The 21,174-nt window shown below is 40.2% G+C and overlaps 1 protein-coding gene across 1 annotated transcript in view; it reads left to right on the forward strand.

Annotated features, from left to right (window-relative positions):
* LOC124606387 (UDP-glucosyltransferase 2-like) overlaps positions 1-21,174 on the forward strand; it is a 66,080-nt gene that overhangs the window by 43,046 nt on the left and 1,860 nt on the right. The window contains exons 4-5 of the mRNA XM_047138368.1: positions 7,146-7,368; positions 7,461-7,680. Coding sequence (XP_046994324.1) covers positions 7,146-7,368; positions 7,461-7,680 — 443 coding nt within the window. The remainder of the gene's footprint in view (positions 1-7,145; positions 7,369-7,460; positions 7,681-21,174) is intronic.

The following is a 21,174-nucleotide window of genomic DNA, read 5'->3' on the forward strand; positions in this document are numbered from 1 at the left end:
CTCTAATTCTGTCGTCGTGTAAGTTCGTTCACAGTTGAACAAAACACGACTAGCAAACGCAATAGGAAAGAAGGTGAGTTGTCCATTTATCTTGCGTACTTGGAAAAGGCACGCTCCAATACCCACATTCGAAGAATCTGTTGACAAGTAAAATTCTTCTTGCATGTCCGGATGGTACAAAAGCAGCGCATTTACTAATTGTTTCTTTATCTCTTCGAATGCTTCTTGACACTCTAATGTCCAGAGCCAGGGCACATCCTTCTTCAACAGATTATTTAGAGCTGCTGCGTTCATCGCCTGATTTGTTATGAATCTTCTAAAATTTGAGGCAAGGCCCATAAACCCTTTTGATTGCCTCCTATTCCTGGGTGTTGGAAACTTACTAATCGCAATTAGCTTCTCCTTGGTTGGTAAAATTCCGTTTGCGTCAATTATATGCCCCAGGAACTTGATTCTGTTTACTGCAAAACGGGATTTCTGTAGGTTAGCAGTTATTCCCATGGTTTTGAACACGTCCAACACTCGGTTCAGTAAGGTAATATGCTCCTCCCAAGTTTCGATGAAATAAGCAAATCATCAACAAACACTGTTATTCTGCTTCTGAGTTCTGGTCCTAGTGCATAACCTAGAGCTGCTATAAAGATTCCGGCACTAATGTTGAGTCCGAAAGGAACTACAGTAAATTGGTAACTTCTTCCGGAATAAATGAAAGCCGTGTACTTCCTTGATGACTCATCCAGCTTGACTTGCCAATAAGAGCTCCACAAATCAATGCTCGTCAAATATTGAACATCCTGGAACCGTTGTATAAGTTCGTCTATGTTTTCCGGATGTGTTCTCACTGGAATTATGATTTTATTTATTTCTCTGGCATCGAGTACCAGTCTAACAGTCCCATTTGCTTTTGGCACGACTAACAATGGGGAGCAGTATGCGCTTGTAGAGGGTTCGATCAAACCCCATTTCAACATGCGATCTATTTCCTTTTGAACTTGAGCCTTAAACCTCCAGGGAACAGGATAGAAAGTTCTACAATACTTTTCGTGCGGCTTAACGTAGAGATGGCATATATATCCCTTAATAACTCCTGGCCTTTCATCAAAAACGTTTTCATACGTGAATAATAATTCATTGAGCTGCTTCTTCTGATCTTCGATAATGCAGTCGGATTCATTTAACTTTTCAAACACTAATTTACCGAAATCTTCTTTGACTTGGAACTCACTAATTACGTGCTCTTTCGAATTTTGGGCCGTCCTGATTACTTGCACACTGATCCCACAGTAATATTTTCTCGTAAGGCTTTTTTTTTCTCAACAACTCCAACTCAATTTCTTGTTTATTAACATTCAACCAAATTTTTCCTGTTTTAAAATCTATTCTGCATCCGTATTGACGTAAGCTGTCGACTCCGATAATGCGATCTACCACCAAATTTTTCACAACAAGGAATGTGCTTAATATTGCTACATTTCCGACTTCCACACCAAGTAGTGACTGCACCTTTACGTTAGCCGATCGAGCCCCAACGGCGCCTATTATTCTCCAATTTTGTACTGGAAAAATTGGTACTCGTCTTATATTTCTGTTCCTGTTGAATAGTGCCTCCGAAATAACATTTGTGGTTGCAGCTGTGCCTAAAACCGCCACTGTAGGTACGGTCTCCATAATGACTTGCACTTCGGCTACTGCCATCTGTCCCTTATCCTCATCTTGTGGTTCTAAGTCCTCGGTCAGTTCATCTGCCAGTAATCGTCCATCATTATACGTTAACATGGGTACACATATCCTGTTGGCCCTCAACCAATTGTTGACCGCTCCTCCTGGGCACGAGTGGGTCCTTACAAGTTTGTTGGATTTTGATTTGTCTCCCGGTTGACATCATCCGTCACTTCGGTAATTACCGGTTGATTCGTAGATGTCCGTCCCCACTGATGTTGGCTATTTGAATTCATTCCTCCCGGTTGATTCCACTTCCTATTATCGTTATTATTCCAGGCTTGGGGTCTGAAATTTCTTTCGTTCCCCCACACGGGATTGTATCTTTTCCCGTTCCTGTTGCTCCTTGAATAGCCCCTCGCAAGACCATTGCCGGGATTACTATTGAGTTTTTGAGGGGTTTCTCCATTACTTAACGATCTCTGTTCATTCCTTCTAAGTGTCGATTGATCGCCATTGGCATAACACATACTTCCTCCTCGCCTACCGTTTGGCGGAGGTTCTATCTCCCTATATTGGAATCTGTTATTCCGGGTTTTCTGGTTATTCTCTTCGATAATATCTATATGGTCTAACGTTGTGAGGAACGACTCCAAGTCTTTGTCGTTGCCGTAAATCAATTGATTCCGGATGCTAGTTGGTAGTCTTGCCTTAAGTATGTTTATTATGTCTGGCAAAGGCATACGTCTGTCCCAGTATCTCATTTTATTTATATATCTTTCGAAATACTTTCTAAGGTTTCCTTTCGAAAAGGAGAAAGGCTCTGGGTAGAGCACCTCCTGCCTTAGGCGTTCCTGTACCCCCTCTGACCAGAACTTTGCTAAAAACGCCTTCTCAAAATCGTCATATGTCGAGCAAACAGAAGTCATGTCCGAGGCCCAGATTGCCCCCGAACCTTGTATATATCCTGTAACAAAACTGATCTTCTGCCACTCCGACCAATTTCTGGGTAACACTCCTCTGAAGCTTCGAATAAAAACAATTGGATGGACCCCCCTTTTGTCAGGGTTAAAAATCTGGAATGGCCTATGCTTTATCATTTTTTCTTCGGCATGGCAAAGGCTTTCGCAATCTCCGTTAGATAAGAATTCACGCAAACAGCCCGCTTGTGGCAATTTAATGTTTGAATTACTTACACAAGTCGATATTGTGTGCGAATGAGCAGTAACTGACTCTATAGTCGCTGCCAACTTCTGCTGCTGCCCTGTATTAATTTGTTCTGAGCTTTGTTGTGAAGCGCGCATCGACTCTTCTATCGTTTGTTTCCAATGCTCCAAATCAGCGCCTAACTGGTGTCTCACCTCTTCAAGTCCTTTCGCAAACAAATTCTCTTCCTGTTTGCCAGATAAACTCTGGAATGCTGCCTTAACATTTTGCTCAACGTTTTCACACATTAGCCTTTTGTTTTCTAATGTGATTTCGGATAATTTACCCGTTAATACGTTAATTTGGTGGTCTATAACGTCTTGACGCTCTGTCAGTTGTTCAACGCTTTCCTTTAGGTTAGCCTGTTTACGTGCCAATTCAGGAAATTGCGCAATTGCACATGACATGGCGTCTTGCTTTTGTATTAATTGCGGAACCATTTCCACTTGTTCCCGTACAGTATCTATCTTAATAGCCACATACTCCTTCATTTCGACACGTACGCGGTGAATAGATTCCTCACATTGTGCTTTCACCAATTCTATTTGTGCAGTTAACTTTCGTTCCGTCTCTTCGGCCTGATCTTTGAGTTCCTTGGTCTTCGCCTCTATCCGCTGCTCTAATTCGGAAAAACTGTCTTGTAACTGCTGCTTAATCACAGTCTGGACTAATTTCATTTCTTCTTGAGTTTGAGTGACTGTCACTAATTGTGCTTTAATATCGGTTTTCAGATTTTCCTGCCCTTCAGTAACTGAGGCTAATTTCTTATTCAAATCATTTTGCCCTTCAGTAACTGGCGCCAATTTCGCGTTAATGTCGGTTTTCAGATTTTCCTGCCCTTCAGTAACTGAGGCTAATTTCGTATTCAAATCATTTTGCCCTTCAGTAACTGAGGCTAATTTCGCGTTAATATCTGTTTTCAAAGTATTCATGCTCTCGGTTATCATCTGCATCTGTCTCATGATAATTAGCAATGGATCTAATCCCTGCTGTGTACTTGCTGTTACACCTCCAGCCGTGTCTACAGGGCGTTCTATTGCGCTATCTGTCCCACAACACTTCTTACTGCATCATTATTATCAGTGCTAACAGCTGAAGGCTGTTGCGTGCTGCTTTGCTTTGCTTGACTCATCCTAAACATTGCCCTAGTTAAAACCATATAAATGTTCTACTGTCACTATATATAACTCCCTTCTACTGTCACTATAAATAACTCTATTCACACAAAAGTATTTCTGTGTCTACCTTCCTAATGTACATATACAGATAAATGCAACTGGGACAGGTCAATGAATATACATCTAACATGAACATAGTTAATCAATGTTCAACATTCAAATGACACTAAACAAAAAAGCGTATACTTCAACTATACTAGCAAGCTATAATAATAAAAATATAGATTTGGCCTTTTCTCTGCGCCCAGCGTGCTGTCTTTCGGCTTTATTTGTAGATCCAATTATATCACCTGCGTGTCTTTCCTCTCTTTTCCAAGCGTCAGTTAGGTTAGCTCGTCGTAGTTGACATGAAACAGAGACCAAAATTATTTTAACTACGTCCAAAAACGTGTCCTGTCACGGATTGGCCATTTTAACAAGATAATAATAAGTTGTCTCCTCTTTCTCTATGAATAGATGATGAATGCAGCTAGCCGCTAACTTTGTGTAATGTCTTGTCTGTATAGACGTGTATCTGTTGTCTTTAAGACCCTTTCACCCTCTCTCTCCTTCTCTCCTTTATCTATGTACAGTTTTTGTTATAATATTTCCTTACGTGAAATCAGCCAAATAGGGTCTTTGGCGGAGTCCTTCGTCTTGGTAATTAGCGGCTGGCTTGCTGTAAAAGATCTTTACATTTATTGCTGTTAAACACTGTATTCAGTCGGGAGAATCAGTCGTGTCGACAATTTGTCCCTTTTACGAAAGATTGCGAATTCCAGATGTGTACGAAGCCTTTTTGGACGATTTAACACAGACTCAGTGATTGCAGGCTCTCTTCGACACAGCTGAAACTTCCCCACTAATTACAGGGCCAACGTGATCATCAAATGGTTAAAAAAAAACTCATTCGTTCATTCACTCCGGAACAAAAAGTCACAAACCTTATTTACGAAGGAAATTGTGTATTAAATCCATCTCCATTACATGTCCAGACCTCCGGTGATTCCACGTCTTAATTATTTTCCGTTTACACTCTCTTTCTATTCAAACAAACCGTCCAGAAGCTGTTCTAGTTACCACTCTAACAACCATGGAGAATGCATATATGCATCTCTGTTATTTCAAAGAATAAACGCGCTAGAAAATACTTTGGCGTCGTCTAGCTGTCGCCGCATATGTTACGAGAAAAATCAGATCAGATACTTTTCCAAAGTGAATGAATGTGGATGGTTTGATTGACAATGATTAATTGGTGCGTGGTAGAGGTTATTTTCTGTGAGGACATTACAAGTGCCTCTTTCAGCTTCAGAGTGTGTTACTGCGTAGTACCAACCTGCAATGCAGTTTCATCTGTCGTTCTTCTTACACTGTGACAGGAAGGTGTCAATTGTTGGAAGTAAATACCAGCTGCCTTGGACACGTCCCTGGGGAGGAGGTCCCAGTGCCAGCACCCTTTTTCAGCCAACAGATGCAAAATATGTTCACAATGTCCTTTCCTCAAGGGCATGTTTCTTGTTACGACACGGCTGCTAATTCCTTCTTAATAACGTAACATAAAAATTGCATAGCCCCTCGTTATGTTTTGGCTTATAGAATCTTGAAAGCAGGTATCTTTGAAAAAGATTTGAGTAATGACATGCTTCCCATACGATAACAAGAGTTCGGATCCGACGTTTTGTTTATCTGTGTGTTAACAAATCTGTACACAATGCAAGAACCAATGCAACTTCAATCTAAGAAGCTCGAGAGGATTGAATGGGGCACCTTGTTCATGCCCTTTGCCTATATACAGTGCCTCGGTGGACGTGTAGTAGGCGCGGTGCGCTACCTATGATAGCACAACCACTCTGCGCTCATGGGTAGCACACCGCCCCTACTACACGTCCACCGAGGCGCTCGGGAGTCACAGCACCAGGTTATAACACCTGAAGATGGGCTTATAAGAGCCCGAAACAGGTCGCGTGATAATAAAAGAACTGTACAGTTGAAGCAGTATTTTCAACCTCTGGTATGACGCTCAGTTGCAGACGTTCCTTCAGCAGGATTATTCACCGAATGACCTGTCGCGAATCACATGCTGTTTCGTACACTTGGAGCAGTGTCCGAAAAGAGCTAGTATTCCGAAACTACTATATTAAATCAGAAACGAACATTTTTGCCGAGCTTGCAAGTACGTGATCTGCCTATAGTCAGCACCCTAGCTCGTGCCCTCCCCCCACCCCCCCCCCTCCCGGAACATATGCTTCCGTGGACGTGAGACACAGTAGATGCCTCCGGTTTTGAAAATGATGAAATATATGAATTGAAGAAGAGAAATTTGGTGGATTAGATACCGTCTTCTCCAAACTTCTTTAGATCACATTTAAAATAAATCGTTCTTAACCTGAAGGGTTAAGTGGCGGTTAATAATACAAGAAACTTTACGCCTCTCTCACTTCCTTCACCTTTTCTGCTCGCCCTCCATTCCTAGTTAATCACCTACGGAATCATTTCTGTACGACTTTCTGGCATTTACAGCTCCAGATTTGCCCTTGGTGGACAAAGTAGCAAACAGTTTTTTTTTTCAGAGTAATCGGTTCAGCATTAGAACAAAATTTCGCTTCCATACGATTATTACATGGCAGGCCGCTGTTGCCGAGCTTTTCTAGGCGCTTCAGGCCGGAGCCGCGCTGCTGCTACGGTCGCAGGTTTTTATCCTGCCTCGGGCATGGATGTTTGTGATGTCCTTAGGATGGTTAGGTTTAAGTAGTTCTTAGTCCAAGGGACTGATGACCTCAGATGTTAAGTCCCATAGTGCTTAGAGCCATCTGACAATTACAGCTCGCAATCGAAATCTGTGCGCAGCTGGCTTTTAACTGTAGCCAGGCTGTAGTTTGTTACTGCAGCTGTAACTTTCTTAGGACAGACGATGATTACATGGAAGTTAATCTTCCTTCAGTGTGAAACTGATTACTGAAGAGAGAGACTGTAGCAACAGTGTCATATGCAGTATTAATTAAATAGTTGGCGTTTTTGGAATGTAGATCTATGTGTTTCTGGAGACTTTTGCACCACATAGTATAGCTTTACGACTTTCATGTTAAATATTAAAGTCACATGTGAAGCGCATCTGTATATCAGGATGTGAGGCAGTTCCTAGACGGCGCGAGGGACGGCGTGGTTTACTTCAGCCTGGGCTCCAACGTGCAGAGCAGCGCCATGCCTCCAGAGACAGTCCGCGCCTTCCTGGACGCTTTCGCAGCAATGCCGCAGCGCGTGCTCTGGAAATGGGAAGCTGATGGACTGCCCGTTCATCCCGGCAACGTGATGACCGCCAAGTGGCTGCCGCAGCAGGACGTGCTGGGTGAGTGTGCGGACGCCCTCCACTTTAACGGCCTGCGAGGCTGCCGAGCGTAGAGACTACTGCGGATCAGTGACGTCATTGTACTGTTGCAGCTCATCCGAACGTACGCCTCTTCATCACTCAGGGAGGACTACAAAGCTGGAACGAGGCAGCTTATTTCTCTGTGCCCGTCATTGGGATTCCTTTCCTAGGAGACCAGATTTACAATGTAGAAAAAATGGTCGGTTTAGGTGTCGGGCGAAGGCTGGATTTAAAAGACGTCACCAAGGACAGCGTTTTGGAAACAGTACAGACAGTTCTGGAAGATAAGAGGTGAGGACATTTGGTTTTTAGTTCTCCAATTTTTAGCAGCATACGAATGTTAATCCCCTTGCAGCTCCATGGTGTCGACAATACTAGCACAGTGACACAACCGCTTGTACACACGAAAACATGGTTGATATTTGTAATGGCAAGGTTCTTCAGACTATTGTAGGTGCTGTAACAAAATTCAGGAGCAATTCGTCTCAGAACTTAAATATTGTCAGAACTGCAAGGCACACAGTGATTTTAATTTGGTATAATCCATGTGACTACAAGTGCCGAATGTAAGAGGTTCTTTATTAGTGAAAATAGCTGTATTTTTAATGGAATATTAACACCCTTCCTTTGTGACTGGATTCTAATATATTGGCATGCATTGTACTTCCTGTAATGTTGTTAGGAATATCTAGTGAAACAAAATTTCAGTCGGATTCTTATTTAGATACAAATTTATATTTCATAATTATATTTTCGAGCTAAGTTATAACCAGAAAGTATGGGAAGTCATTATCACATTGTTAAAAAAGAAGGGAAAAGGAAGATTAGAGTTTAATGTCCCAATGACGACAGTTCATTAAGGCAGAGTCCAGGCTCTGTTTGAGGAAGAATGTTCAAGAAAATTCACTGTGCCCGTCGAAGGAACCATTTCAGAATTTGCCTGGACTCAAAATCTGGATGAGCAGACTGGGATGAACCGTCGTCCTACCGACTGAGAGCGCTAACTACCGGGCCATCACGCTCGATTCTCTTTAATAATAGAATCACCATTTGCTTTCAAAGATTTACCTTTGATTACATTTGTTTCACAGATCCGCCATTTGTGGCATCCGAGGAACGAGTATGTAACAAAATACAACAACGAGACGCTGGTTTACTATTAATCTGAAATTAATTTCTCCTTAACAGCGTTTACATGGAAGCATAAAGGAACCCTGGTGGCCATTCCCTCGTGAGAATATTATCAAGTTGCTCTCAGACGCTCTCAGACTGATTGTAGAGTTTGATTGGGGTTTGGTATGGTATATGATCTTAAAGTGTGATTCTACAATGTTAGGGATGTATCGCACACTGCTATGCATGTGTCCTAATAACAAACTGTTTAAAGCAGGTTTTATCATATAAACACCGATTTCACATATAAAGTTTAGAAGAGAGTACTAAAATAGGTGAGCAACTGATTAAAAGAAGATAAATGGTACATTTTTGGGAACAAATAAATACATATAGTCGAAATAATGACGTATCCAAAATTGTAACGATTTGAAACTTGCGACTGGCTTGCCACCCAAAGAATAAGTCCTGTATTTACTGAAAACTAGAAATCGCTACCGACTCACTCATCACCGACTGCAGACCGGAATACTGCCGTAAAAGAGAACAGTGGAAAGACCCTCATGTACAGTCATGCTCAAAAGTATCCGAACGACCTGAATTGCATTTCGCCTGATTCGTTTGCAACCCACATAACGCAGCTGTCTAGCAGGTCCTCTAATCACTCCTTGGTACAGTCGTTTGACTATTGATAATGGTCCCAACAAGTCACCACTAGAAAACACTGCTCTGCATCGCAATAACTCAAGATGTAAAGTTATACCACGATACTAGAAATATCAGGGAACAACGTATCACAGATAAGACTGTCCTGAAGGCTTGTAAGCTCACATTTATTGCAATAAATGACATACCTGAAATGTTACCACTCTCATTATTACATCAGATAGGTAATGCATGTAGTAAGTTCGTCGTATTCATGATTTCCTCTTCAAAGTAACATACCCCACTTGTTATTTAACACAAAATGATATTAAAAATTTAAGTTATTCATAAGCAGCTAGTTGAGAATATGTATGAACTTCAAATGACACGACGAACCGTATCGTTCTGCATATGGATTCAAACTCAGGTCATGCAGACTAAGATTTCGCAACTGACGGAAACTAACAGTCATTCCTGACTAGACATACAGAGAGTGATATACCTTGATTTTAGAGAGTATCAGTTAGCAAATATCAACTTTAAATTACATAACGTAAACATTTTTAACGGACGCGAACTCCTACCCAGCATCTATTGTCCCTGTCAACGAACTACGAGAGATGTTAAATATTGCTTATTCACAAGTAACTTACTTGAAATGCTGGGAAGTAAAGCTTTGTGTTGGACAGGGATTCGAACCCAGAACCTAATCGGATTGTTAGCGAAGCACAATCAACTTTGACGTATCCGTTTTCCTCGGCAGTAGTTAGATGTTTTAACTGAAATGACGACATGAAACATTACTTTTTTCCTTCCCAGAACTCCAACCCGGCACATATCGCTGTTATATTCTAGACAAAACGAACGTTAAATATGGGTTTGTTACACCAGCAGCGATATGTGAGCATGTTTGAACTAGAAATAATATGACGAAGAGTTCAGTGCTGACTGGGAATCGAACCCCACACATATCGTTGTTGACTACACACAAAGAGAAGTCAGTTACCGATTTTTTCTCCACCAGCAGCTCGGAATAACACCCTTGAACTTACAGTGATCTCTCAAATAGTTCTGTGTCCCACTGGGAGTCGAAAACGTCAGATTTCGTTAGTGTTGACAGCGAATGAAAATGCATTAAAAATCAAAATTATTTTCCACCAGCACGTAGGTGTTCTCATGCTAGAGCTTGATACTGCATAATGAAAACTTTAGTGCCGGGCCATAATTCGAACCCATTCCCGCGCAATATGTGGAGATGTTGAGGAATCTGCAATTTTGAACAAACAAAAAATAGTAGTCGAGCTTATTGTCACGAAGGGATCAAATCCCACGTTAAGGGCGGTCTGAGTTGCATTCCAAGTTCAGAACCAATTTCATCAACATACAGAAGCTCAAATAAAAGATGGAATAAGTGTCCTGTGACACTACATAGCGTTTGTTTCGTCACTAGAAATAAATTAGTACAAGAAAGGTTATTGGTGATAGTGTTCCCACATTTCGCCACTCCTGACTTTATTGTGGTTCAACCTGACGACTACTTGGTAGAGAAGGAATATCAAGTTTAAAGTGAATTTCAGACCACAATGCCATTATACCTTCTTCACTTGGCGTAGCCAGAAGAGAATAGAATCTGTCTCTCCCTATTAAAAATCATCAGCAGATGTTGAAATCGAACCCAGACCAGCAGTATAGCAAATCATCAATCCAGCGGACCACAAAATCCTCAGCGGTGCTACACATTTCTCTATCATAACACTGTTGCGGCACACTCGATGAGAATTCTGACACGCAGGCTTCCTGTAGTGGTTTGCAGCATGTTCAGTGCATTCATTTACTTGGTTGACCGATTAGCTATGAACTAGCTGCCTCGGCTACCCAGTACATACATTCGACTCTATTTTGTAATCACCGCAATAAAGTCACGTAACTGCCCACTACGCAGAACTGCCTACAGTGTAGGATGCAGTAATTTAAACAGCTAGTGTTCCTTTCCATTTGAGCTACACTATTACGCTATCTGTTTGTTGAAAACGTCTTGCAGTGCAAAAAAAAAAAAAAAAAAAAAAGCTGTAACTGTATGTCTCTCAGAAGTCTAGATCCGGCCATACGCATTATCTCACGACACAGTGGAATAAGAAAGTCCTGGAAGAACTGTTGTTGACTTCTAGAGTTGCGGTAGCCACGTGGTAGGTAGTAGCGTAACGGTAAGCGTCGCACACTGTAGTTAAAACGTCGCGAGTTCTATGACATTTGCTGCTACATTTTTTGAAACACAATTCTGCTGTCTGCTGAAGTTATCAATCTAATGGAACTTCGAACATAATTGCCTTCGCTTCTCAATCCAAAATAGCCGCACGTGGAAAAATGGCTAACTTCTGCGACATTTTGTTGTTTTCAGGTTTACTAGATGGTCAGGCAGCAGATGCATCTCGAAGCGTTTATATTATGAATGGGGAGAGAACATCGTGCCAAAATAGAAAAGTGTTTTCTACATTAGCTGTCGTCTGGTAGTGGCATTTTATTCTTCTTCAAACCTTGTTTGACAGCTTTAACTCAGAACAAGTTTTCAACATGGATGTAATCGATAAACTGCATGTGCGTTGTTAGACTGTTATAGATAACATCAGAGAATTCGTATATATCGTTGATGATTAATTGGTCTCTCATGTTTAGTATTGCTTTAACAACACTAAAAGAAATCTTACGAAAATTATGCACTGTATTATAAGAAATGAAATAAAACTACCCACGATAATCTTACGACGAAAGTCTGTTTTAATAAAACTGAGTATCTGTTCACAAACGTGCCTCTATTGGTACGAATTTGTAAAATACTACTCACTTAGATTTCGATTGGGTCTTATTCATTAAAAATGCACGTTAATTTTCACTAACACGGCGGCGTGCATTTGATAGAACTTGAAATGAAATTATGAATATTTTTGTACTGGATCGGGAATCGGACCCACATACTCACCTTTGGAAGAGACCTAGAGAAGATTGCAGTCTTGGAAAAAGGAACAAAATGATTGCACTACACTGTTCCGAGAGATTCAGATCCTCGAAAGAGGAGATACGAATTTGAATCACAGTGCAGCACCAAATTTTTCAACGTCTGTAGTTCAATCAAGTACAAGTAAAATAAGAGCCCTGTTCCTTTAAATGGCTATGCTAGTGAAAATTAACGTGCATTTTTTATGTCTGTTCATGTGTTGCCAACATTTTCTGGTCAAACACGCACACATCTTACTGTTGGTGAGTAAGCAACTGATACTTAAGCTATATTCGTGGACGATAAGGAAGAACGATAGGAGTGCGGCCCGATTGTCACTCAGGCACAAAAATTTGTATCCTTATTTTAGATTCAAACACCTAGCAGCTGGTAATAAAAACCAATATGTGACATTTTATTTTACTTAGTTAACAATCCGATTACGTGTTGGGTTCGTTTCTCTGTCACAGAACTTCACATCACGTGATTCATCTTTAAATGCAAACACAATTTGTTACTTCTGAATGGAGGTATATCAGACATCTTTTGTGGTTAGTTAACAGGGATGAAAGGGTCTTGATAGGAGTCCCGGTTCATTACAAAAACTGTCGTCTTTTATTTTCAAGTTTAAATTAGTTTACTGATACTGGCGAAAGTTTCGGTAATTCATGTCTGTTCACAGCTAGACAGCAATATGATATGATCAGATTAGGTTAGATTAATACTTGTTCCATAGATCATGAATACAACATTTAGTAATTATGTGGAATGTGTCATTTTAATGAAAGGTTTCTTTACATAGCGATATTCATTTTCTTTACAACAATTTTTCACCCTTTCTCTCTCTCTCTCTCTCTCTCTCTCTCTCTCTCTCTCTCTCTCTCCCTCTCTCTCTCTCTCTCTCTCACACACACACACACACACACACACTCGCATACGTTCTTTTTTTCTTTTATTTGTTTGGTGTGCTCAAATATCGGCGAGACACGAAAACGTCCGTGAATAAGTTTCTTAGTTTTGAGTACAGTTACGAATGAAATATAAAAACAGGTATGAGAGGTACTGATTTATGATGCTTAGTTTGCAGTCAGTTCTGAGTATTATTAATAACTACGCTCTAGTCCTTAAACCTAGTTACAGAAATGCGAATCAGACGCATTACGTATTCCGGGCCGTAGCAGCCTTTCTTGTACTAATTTATTTCTAGTGACGAAACAAACGCTATGTAGTGTCACAGGACACTTATTCCATCTTTTATTTGAGCTTCTGTATGTTGATGAAATTGGTTCTGAACTTGGAATGCAACTCAGACCGCCCTTAACGTGGGATTTGATCCCTTCGTGACAATAAGCTCGACTACTATTTTTTGTTTGTTCAAAATTGCAGATTCCTCAACATCTCCAAATGTTGCGCGGGAATGGGTTCGAATTATGGCCCGGCACTAAAGTTTTCATTATGCAGTATCAAGCTCTAGCATGAGAACACCTACGTGCTGGTGGAAAATAATTTTGATTTTTAATGCATTTTCATTCGCTGTCAACACTAACGAAATCTGACGTTTTTGACTCCCAGTGGGACACAGAACTATTTGAGAGATCACTGTAAGTTCAAGGGTGTTATTCCGAGCTGCTGGTGGAGAAAAAATCGGTAACTGAGTTCTCTTTGTGTGTAGTCAACAACGATATGTGTGGCGTTCGATTCCCAGTCAGCACTGAACTCTTCGTCATATTATTTCTAGTTCAAACATGCTCACATATCGATGCTGGTGTAACAAACCCATATTTAACGTTCGTTTTCTCTAGAATATAACAGCGATATGTGCCGGGTTGGAGTTCTGGGAAGGAAAAAAGTAATGTTTCATGTCGTCATTTCAGTTAAAACATCTAACTACTGCCGAGGAAAACGGATACGTCAAAGTTGATTGTGCTTCGCTAACAATCCGATTAGGTTCTGGGTTCGAATCCCTGTCCAACACAAAGCTTTACCTCCCAGCATTTCAAGTAAGTTACTTGTGAATAAGCAATATTTAACATCTCTCGTAGTTCGTTGACAGGGACAATAGATGCTGGGTAGGAGTTCGCGTCCGTTAAAAATGTTTACGTTATGTAATTTAAAGTTGATATTTGCTAACTGATACTCTCTAAAATCAAGGTATATCACTCTCTGTATGCCTAATCAGGAATGATTGTTAGTTTCCGTCAGTTGCGAAATCTTAGTCTGCATGACCTGAGTTTGAATCCATATGCAGAACGATACGGTTCGTCGTGTGATTTGAAGTTCATACATATTCTCAACTAGCTGCTTATGAATAACTTAAATTTTTAATGTCATTTTGCGTTAAATAACAAGTACAATAAATTACTTTGAAGAGGTAATCATGAATACGACGAACGTACTACGTGCGTTACCTATCTGACGTAATAATGAGAGCAGTAACATTTCAGGTATGTCATTTATTTGAATAAATGTGAGCTTACAAGCCTTAAGGGCAGTGTTATCTGTGGTAAGGTGTTCCCTGATATTTCTAGTATCGTGGTACAACTTTACGTCTTGAGGTATTTCGATACGAAGCAGTATTTTCTAGTGGTGACCTGTTGGAACCATTATCAATAGTCAAACGACTGTACAAAGGAGCGATTAGAGAACCTGCTAGACAGCTGCGTTATGTGGGTTGCATGCAAATGAGGTGAAATGCAATTCAGATCGTTCGGATACTTTTGAGCACGACTGTACATACGTTCTGTCTATTCGAATAGTTTGGAACTCACAGCCCATTAATTATGGTCACAACTTCTTGCAAATTTTCGTTAAAGCGACCGCTCTTAAATTATAAAGATCTTCTGAATATCTACATATACATCTACATGATTGCTATGCAATTCTCAGTTTAATGGGTGGCTGAGGGTACATAGGACCACCCTCAAGTCACTTCTCTACCGTTCCATTCTCGAACAGATCGCAGGAAAAAACAAACAGTTAATTCTTTCCGAGTGAGCTTTTATTTCTCTTATTTTATTATGATGAGCATTCCCTGTGTGGGTGGGTGACAAAAAAACATTTTCACACTCAGAGAAGAAGGTTGGTGACTTAAATTTTGTGAGAAGGTCCTGCCCCTGCGAAAAAAAACCTTGTTTTAATGACCACCGCCACAATTCGTGTATCATATCCGTGGCACTCACTACCCTATTTCCGGACAACACAAAACTAACTGCTCTTATCTGAACTTTTTCGATGTCATCCGTCTATCCTATCTGATGCGGATTCCACACCACACAGCAATACTCCAGAAGAGGGTGGACGAACGTAGTGTAAGCAGTCTCTTTAGTAGACCTGTTGCACTTCCTTTGTGATTGTAATTCCTAATTATTTATGTGAGTTTACTACTTTTGGTTCTGTGTGATACATCGTGTAACAGAAATTTAGCGGATTCCTTTTAGTACTCATGTGGATGACGTTTCAGTTTTCACTGTTTACACTCAACTGCCACTTTTTGCACCGTACAGCTATCTTGTCTCAATCATTTTGCAATTCATTTTGATCATTTGATTTCTTCATAACACGGTAAATGACATCATCTGCAAAAATCTGACAGGGCCGCACAAATTCTCCTAAATCGCTTATGTAGATCAGGAACAGCAGAGAGATTATAATGTTTTCTTGGGGAAAGCCAGATATTACTTCTGTTTCACTCGCTAACTTTCCGTCAGTTAGCACCAATTGTGATCCTTCTGACAGGAAACCACGAGTCCAGTCCAACAACTGAGACTATGCCCCATAGAGACGGAATTTGATAAGAAATCGCTTGTGAGGAACGATGTCAAAAGCCTTCTAGAAACCTAAAAATACGGAGTCAAATTTACGTATTCTGTCGATAAGAAGCATTCATTCGTGAGCATAAAGAGGTAGCTGTGTTTCAGAAGATCGATATATTCTGAATCCGTGTTGGCTGTTTGTCAATAAATCGTTTCTTTCGCTATAATTCATAATGTTCGAGCGCAGCATATGTTCCAAAACCCTACTACTACTCGACATTAGTAATGTCGGTCTGTAATTCATCGGATAATTCCCGTATTCTTTCTTGGGCATTGGTCTGACTTGTGCTTTTTTTAGTCTTTGTGTACGGATCTTTCTATGAGCGAGTGGATGCATATGGTTACTAAATATGGAGCTATTGTATCAGTATATTCTGAAAGGAACTTGACTGGTAACCGGTCTGGACATGAGGGCTGGCCTTTCTTCAGTGTTTTAAGCAGTTTTGTTACAACAAGGATGTTTGCTTCTAAATTATTCATGTTGGTTTCACCGTAGAGCTAAAGCCCAGTCTAACTATTGTCGAAATGTTGGTTGACAAAAATATAAGCGACAACACAAAAGTAAAGCACATTAGTAGGCCCAGAAGGATGCCACTGTAACCGTGGCCGAAAGTTGGTTGCTCCAGTACGCTTTTTACATTATGATGCGATACGACACTCAGAAAACGTTTAATGTCACCATTACCATTACAGAAGGTACTGACTGCGTCTTTACGCTGGTGTATTTTACATACGAACAAAATTTTTTGGTATATTCTGCTAGATTTCGAGAGAGGAAAGTGTCATTCGAATTTTTTTCTGACTTTTTTAAATAGAAGTATTATGAGTTCAGTTTTGGTCGGTTTGGATTTTACTATATTCACTCGAGCTACAACAACCTCGTGGTCACTAATCCCTGTATCTGTCATCACGCTCGCTATCAAGGTGGTAGAATTGGAACAGCAAATATTACACTCTTGTTGAGATTTGCGAAATGACGTGTGAACATTAAAAGTATAACTCATTGCAGAGATAAACTCTGGTATTGCATCCACATGTGAAGACGACACGTGGAGTACTTCCAGTGACAAGTACAATCGTAAATTTTAATATGTACTGTGTTTAAATGTATCACACATATTGTTCAGGTAGGCTTTTTAGAAGAGGACGATAGTCAATAACTAAACTATTATATAGAAGTGTTGAAAGTATTACATAAAACTCACAACTCAAGTCAGTGTCATTATTTTTATATTCTTTGTGCCTGTAAGCTATTAACATACAGCCTTCCCTTATTTTATTTTTTGGAAAGTTTTTAATGCAAATACGACTTGAAAGGCAGCATAAGAATCAACGGAAACATTTTGTATATCCATTATTGAGTATCTATTAAGTGAAAGAATCTGAATAGCGTTTGGTCTTCAGCTGTCGGACAGTGCCACATATTACTCACAAATGTATGAGCAAATGCATGTCCGATTAACTCCACCTATTGAATAGAGGTACAATTTTCAAAATTCAGTACATTTAATTACTATGTTTATATTATTCAGTTTAATGTATTTCGTCAGGTTCCATAGGATATCTTGACAAAGCTACTTCATCATGGAGCCACTAGTATATAGTACAGAAGAAGCTGAAACTATGATTCAGAAATCAAAACTGATGGATGTAAGAAACCAAAAATAAATATGCAGAATAGGATACACAGTGACAAACTGGTGACAAAGAAAAGCTCGAAACTATTGCAAGACATACCTGCACAGAATAAACAGACTGTTGAAAATCTGGGTTTGTCATTGAATATCTTGAGTTCTCGTGGAAATACTTTAATGTGGATTCCGCAAAATAGTGCACATCATTCTGTGCATTGGTTAAATAAGTGCTACGCAAATACCAATCTCTATTGCTGTTCATTTCTTACTGAGTTAGTGTGGCACTTCTTTCTGATTGAGTCCATGATTATTTATCACAAATTACTCTAGGATTATATATATTTGAAGCGCACAGTTGGATTGTATGATGCATTAACCTTATGGGAAGCGCGCTTATTCTTTTCACACAAGCAGGCGCGCGTTGCAAAATTTACAACATAGGCATCTGTCAATAGAAACAAGCATGTGCTGAACAGACTATAATATTTGTTAAAGAAATCAGTTGACAATCACTATCTTCACCGTTTATAAGAAAAGCTTTGCTCTTTTAGTTCTTCTAATAACAATTTAGCCAGTTATTCTGACATATGTTCACTTCCATAACGCGTTTCACAGACAGCTTGTTTCTTAGTAAGTTGTTTAGAAACAAAGTTATTACATCTACCATTTTTAACTGATTGAGATCAATTCTTTTGACATCCACAAAGGATACACCTCCCGCACTTTTTTGCCGTAGGTTCAGGTTGCTATACTTCGGAAGACGATGCATCAGAAAGTGATTGAGACGTACAGTGAGATCGGCCGGAAATGATCTTCAAATGGTTCATATGGCTCTGAGCACTATGGGACTCGACTGCTGTGGTCATCAGTCCCGGAAATGATCTCATTTCAGCTCTAGATACGAGGTGTTCTATCATAAGACCTGCTGCTAGCTCCTTGACATAAACAAATCTTCATGAAGTTGTTTCTCGCTTTGTGAAGGAAAATAATATTCGTCAATTAATCCCAGTAATGTTCAAACTTGTTTCTCGCTTTGTGAAGGAAAATAATATTCGTCAATAAATTCCAGTAATGTTCGAACAAGGAAATAATAATAAAAAAAAAAAAATAGCCAATGGCCATCTCCTCGTAATTCTTGAAACTGAGCAAAAGGCATACACTTTATCTACAACGTCAAGTCCACCTTTTGACACATTGTAGTCAGCTACGATTTCAGGTTTCTGTGCTTCTTCATCAACTGTCAGCATGTCATGCATAGTAGACGAAAGTATGACAGCACGATGTTTACAAGGAGCGTATGAAACTAAGGTCTTATGCTGGATAAATCTAAATATCGCACTTCCAATTTCTCTTTCTTTGTTTGGGAGAATTTTCGGAGGAATTTCATGTATGTTCTTCCTCATACTACAAAAGCAAGAGATTTTCTTATGCAGCAAATATTCGGTAAGGAGGCAGCTTGCGTACCAGTTGTCAGTTATGAGGTTTCTGGGAGAGTTTTCTATAGGCATTACAAGTCTCTTCACTATATATTCACGAATATTAGACACCTGATATTGCTTTTATGGTTGTATCAACCAGCAAACCTCCAGATTACTGCAATGAAATGTTTTGCATCAAATATTGCAAACACTGTTATCCCATGTTTAGCTGGTTTGCTGGGTACGTGCTGAATCCATCCACAGCGGCCTCTGAAAGGATGAAGCATTTCGTCTGTTCTGGTGAATTCACTCAGGCTGTAAGTAGTTTGATAGTCAGCAACAAAAGCGTCCAATACTGTGCGAACTGCAACCAGCTAACTAGTTTTTCTCCTGTCGTTCCTCGTTTCCATGTCATCAAACCGCGTACAGCGTGGAAGAAACAGAAACATTTAGTAACTGCCCGCATCTCGTGGTCGTGCGGTAGCGTTCTCGCTTCTCACGCCCGGGTTCCCGGGTTCGATTCCCGGCGGGGTCAGGGACTTTCTCTGCCTCGTGATGGCTGGGTGTTGTGTGCTGTCCTTAGGTTAGTTAGGTTTAAGTAGTTCTAGGTTCTAGGGGACTGATGACCATAGCTGTTAAGTCCCATAGTGCTCAGAGCCATTTGAACCATATAGTAACTCAGTGCGGCCGTCAGCAGTTGAATTTCTATTCCATCTGCCGCTCAGAGTTCCTGTAAATTAGGATGATGGCCTTTTCTTGTCCTAATCAAAAAACGAACCCCAAACATAGGCATGATTTCGTGTCTCGATGTCACTTTATTATCTCTTTTGCGGCACATTTGATGTTGTCCTCGCTCTCTATATTTATACGCGTTTGAACAGTTTACGATTCCATTAATAACGTCTGGGACAACTATTTTCATAAAAGCACTAACTTCGTCAGTTACATCTGTTACATTTCTCTTTGGAGGTGGTAGAATTCGCACTATGTTTTTCTCTTGGCTTTTGAAATTTAACACACTCAGCTTAGTGTTTTCCAGTAAAATACTCTCGCACACCTGCTGTCTCTTCAAGATCATCACAATCCTCACCTTCAAGTTCAGATTCATAATATTAGTCCCCACAATCAATGTTTTCATCATTCAAATCCATTTCACATTCCTCCAAGTCTGAAAAGTATGGATTGACTTCATTATCACTGTCTCCATATAGTTTGCGATCTTTCTCGTCTGATACACCCTTTGAACTGAAATAAAACATCAAAAGAAATAAAATCAATAAATAAATTCAGGTGTCAGTATAATCAAATTAACATTTACTGTGAACCCATACACAATAAAAAATAACGAATGAGTATAGTTAACTCTTCATTACACTTACCTCTACGTATTGACTGTTGGAACAAAGTTTGCAACTGTCACACCAGCAGGCGCAAATTGTACTTTTTACATTTGACACCTCGTTGCTGACAACTTAGAAAACAAACTGAAAAGCTAACCAACGGAACTGAAGCCGCATTAACAGTGTCGAGGAAACATCAACAGTGGAATACATGCAAGCGGCGGCGCAATGGCTCAAGGTTAAGGCATCTATTACGCATAAAAACCGCAGCTGTTGTACCTTTTGCCGGCCGTTGTGGCCGGCAGTTCTAGGCGCTCCAGTCTGGAACCGCGCGACCGCTACAGTCGCAGGTTCGAATCCTGCCTTGGGCATGGATGTGTGTTATGTCCTTAGGTTAGTTAGGATTAAGTAGTTCTGAGTTCTAGGGGACTGATGACCTCAGATGTTAAGTCCCATAGAGCTCAGAGCCATTTGAACCATTTTTTTGTTGTACCTTCTACAACAGCGTGCCCGCTCGAGGGATAGCAATGACCTGCATGAACGTCATGAAATACCTCTGCAGATCGTTCTGATTGATCTTTTCTGGTCTTAGAATTTTTTTGTAACTGCACGGATTTACCCAAAAACGTAATAGAGTGTAAGCGTGCGAAATAAAGAACTTTCACGTTTCAGTGTCAGAGATAGCGTTGATTATAAAGTAAATGTAGCACTAGTCAGTGTTTTATAATATTCTGAAAGCGATACCTTCAAGGAAGCTCATCCTACTATGACTCCATAGAGCTACGTCTCAAAAACCCTTTTTTTTTGTATTTTGAGTTTCAGCTCTCTATG

The sequence above is a fragment of the Schistocerca americana genome, chromosome 3 (assembly GCF_021461395.2).
Source record: "Schistocerca americana isolate TAMUIC-IGC-003095 chromosome 3, iqSchAmer2.1, whole genome shotgun sequence".
NCBI lineage: Eukaryota > Metazoa > Arthropoda > Insecta > Orthoptera > Acrididae > Schistocerca > Schistocerca americana.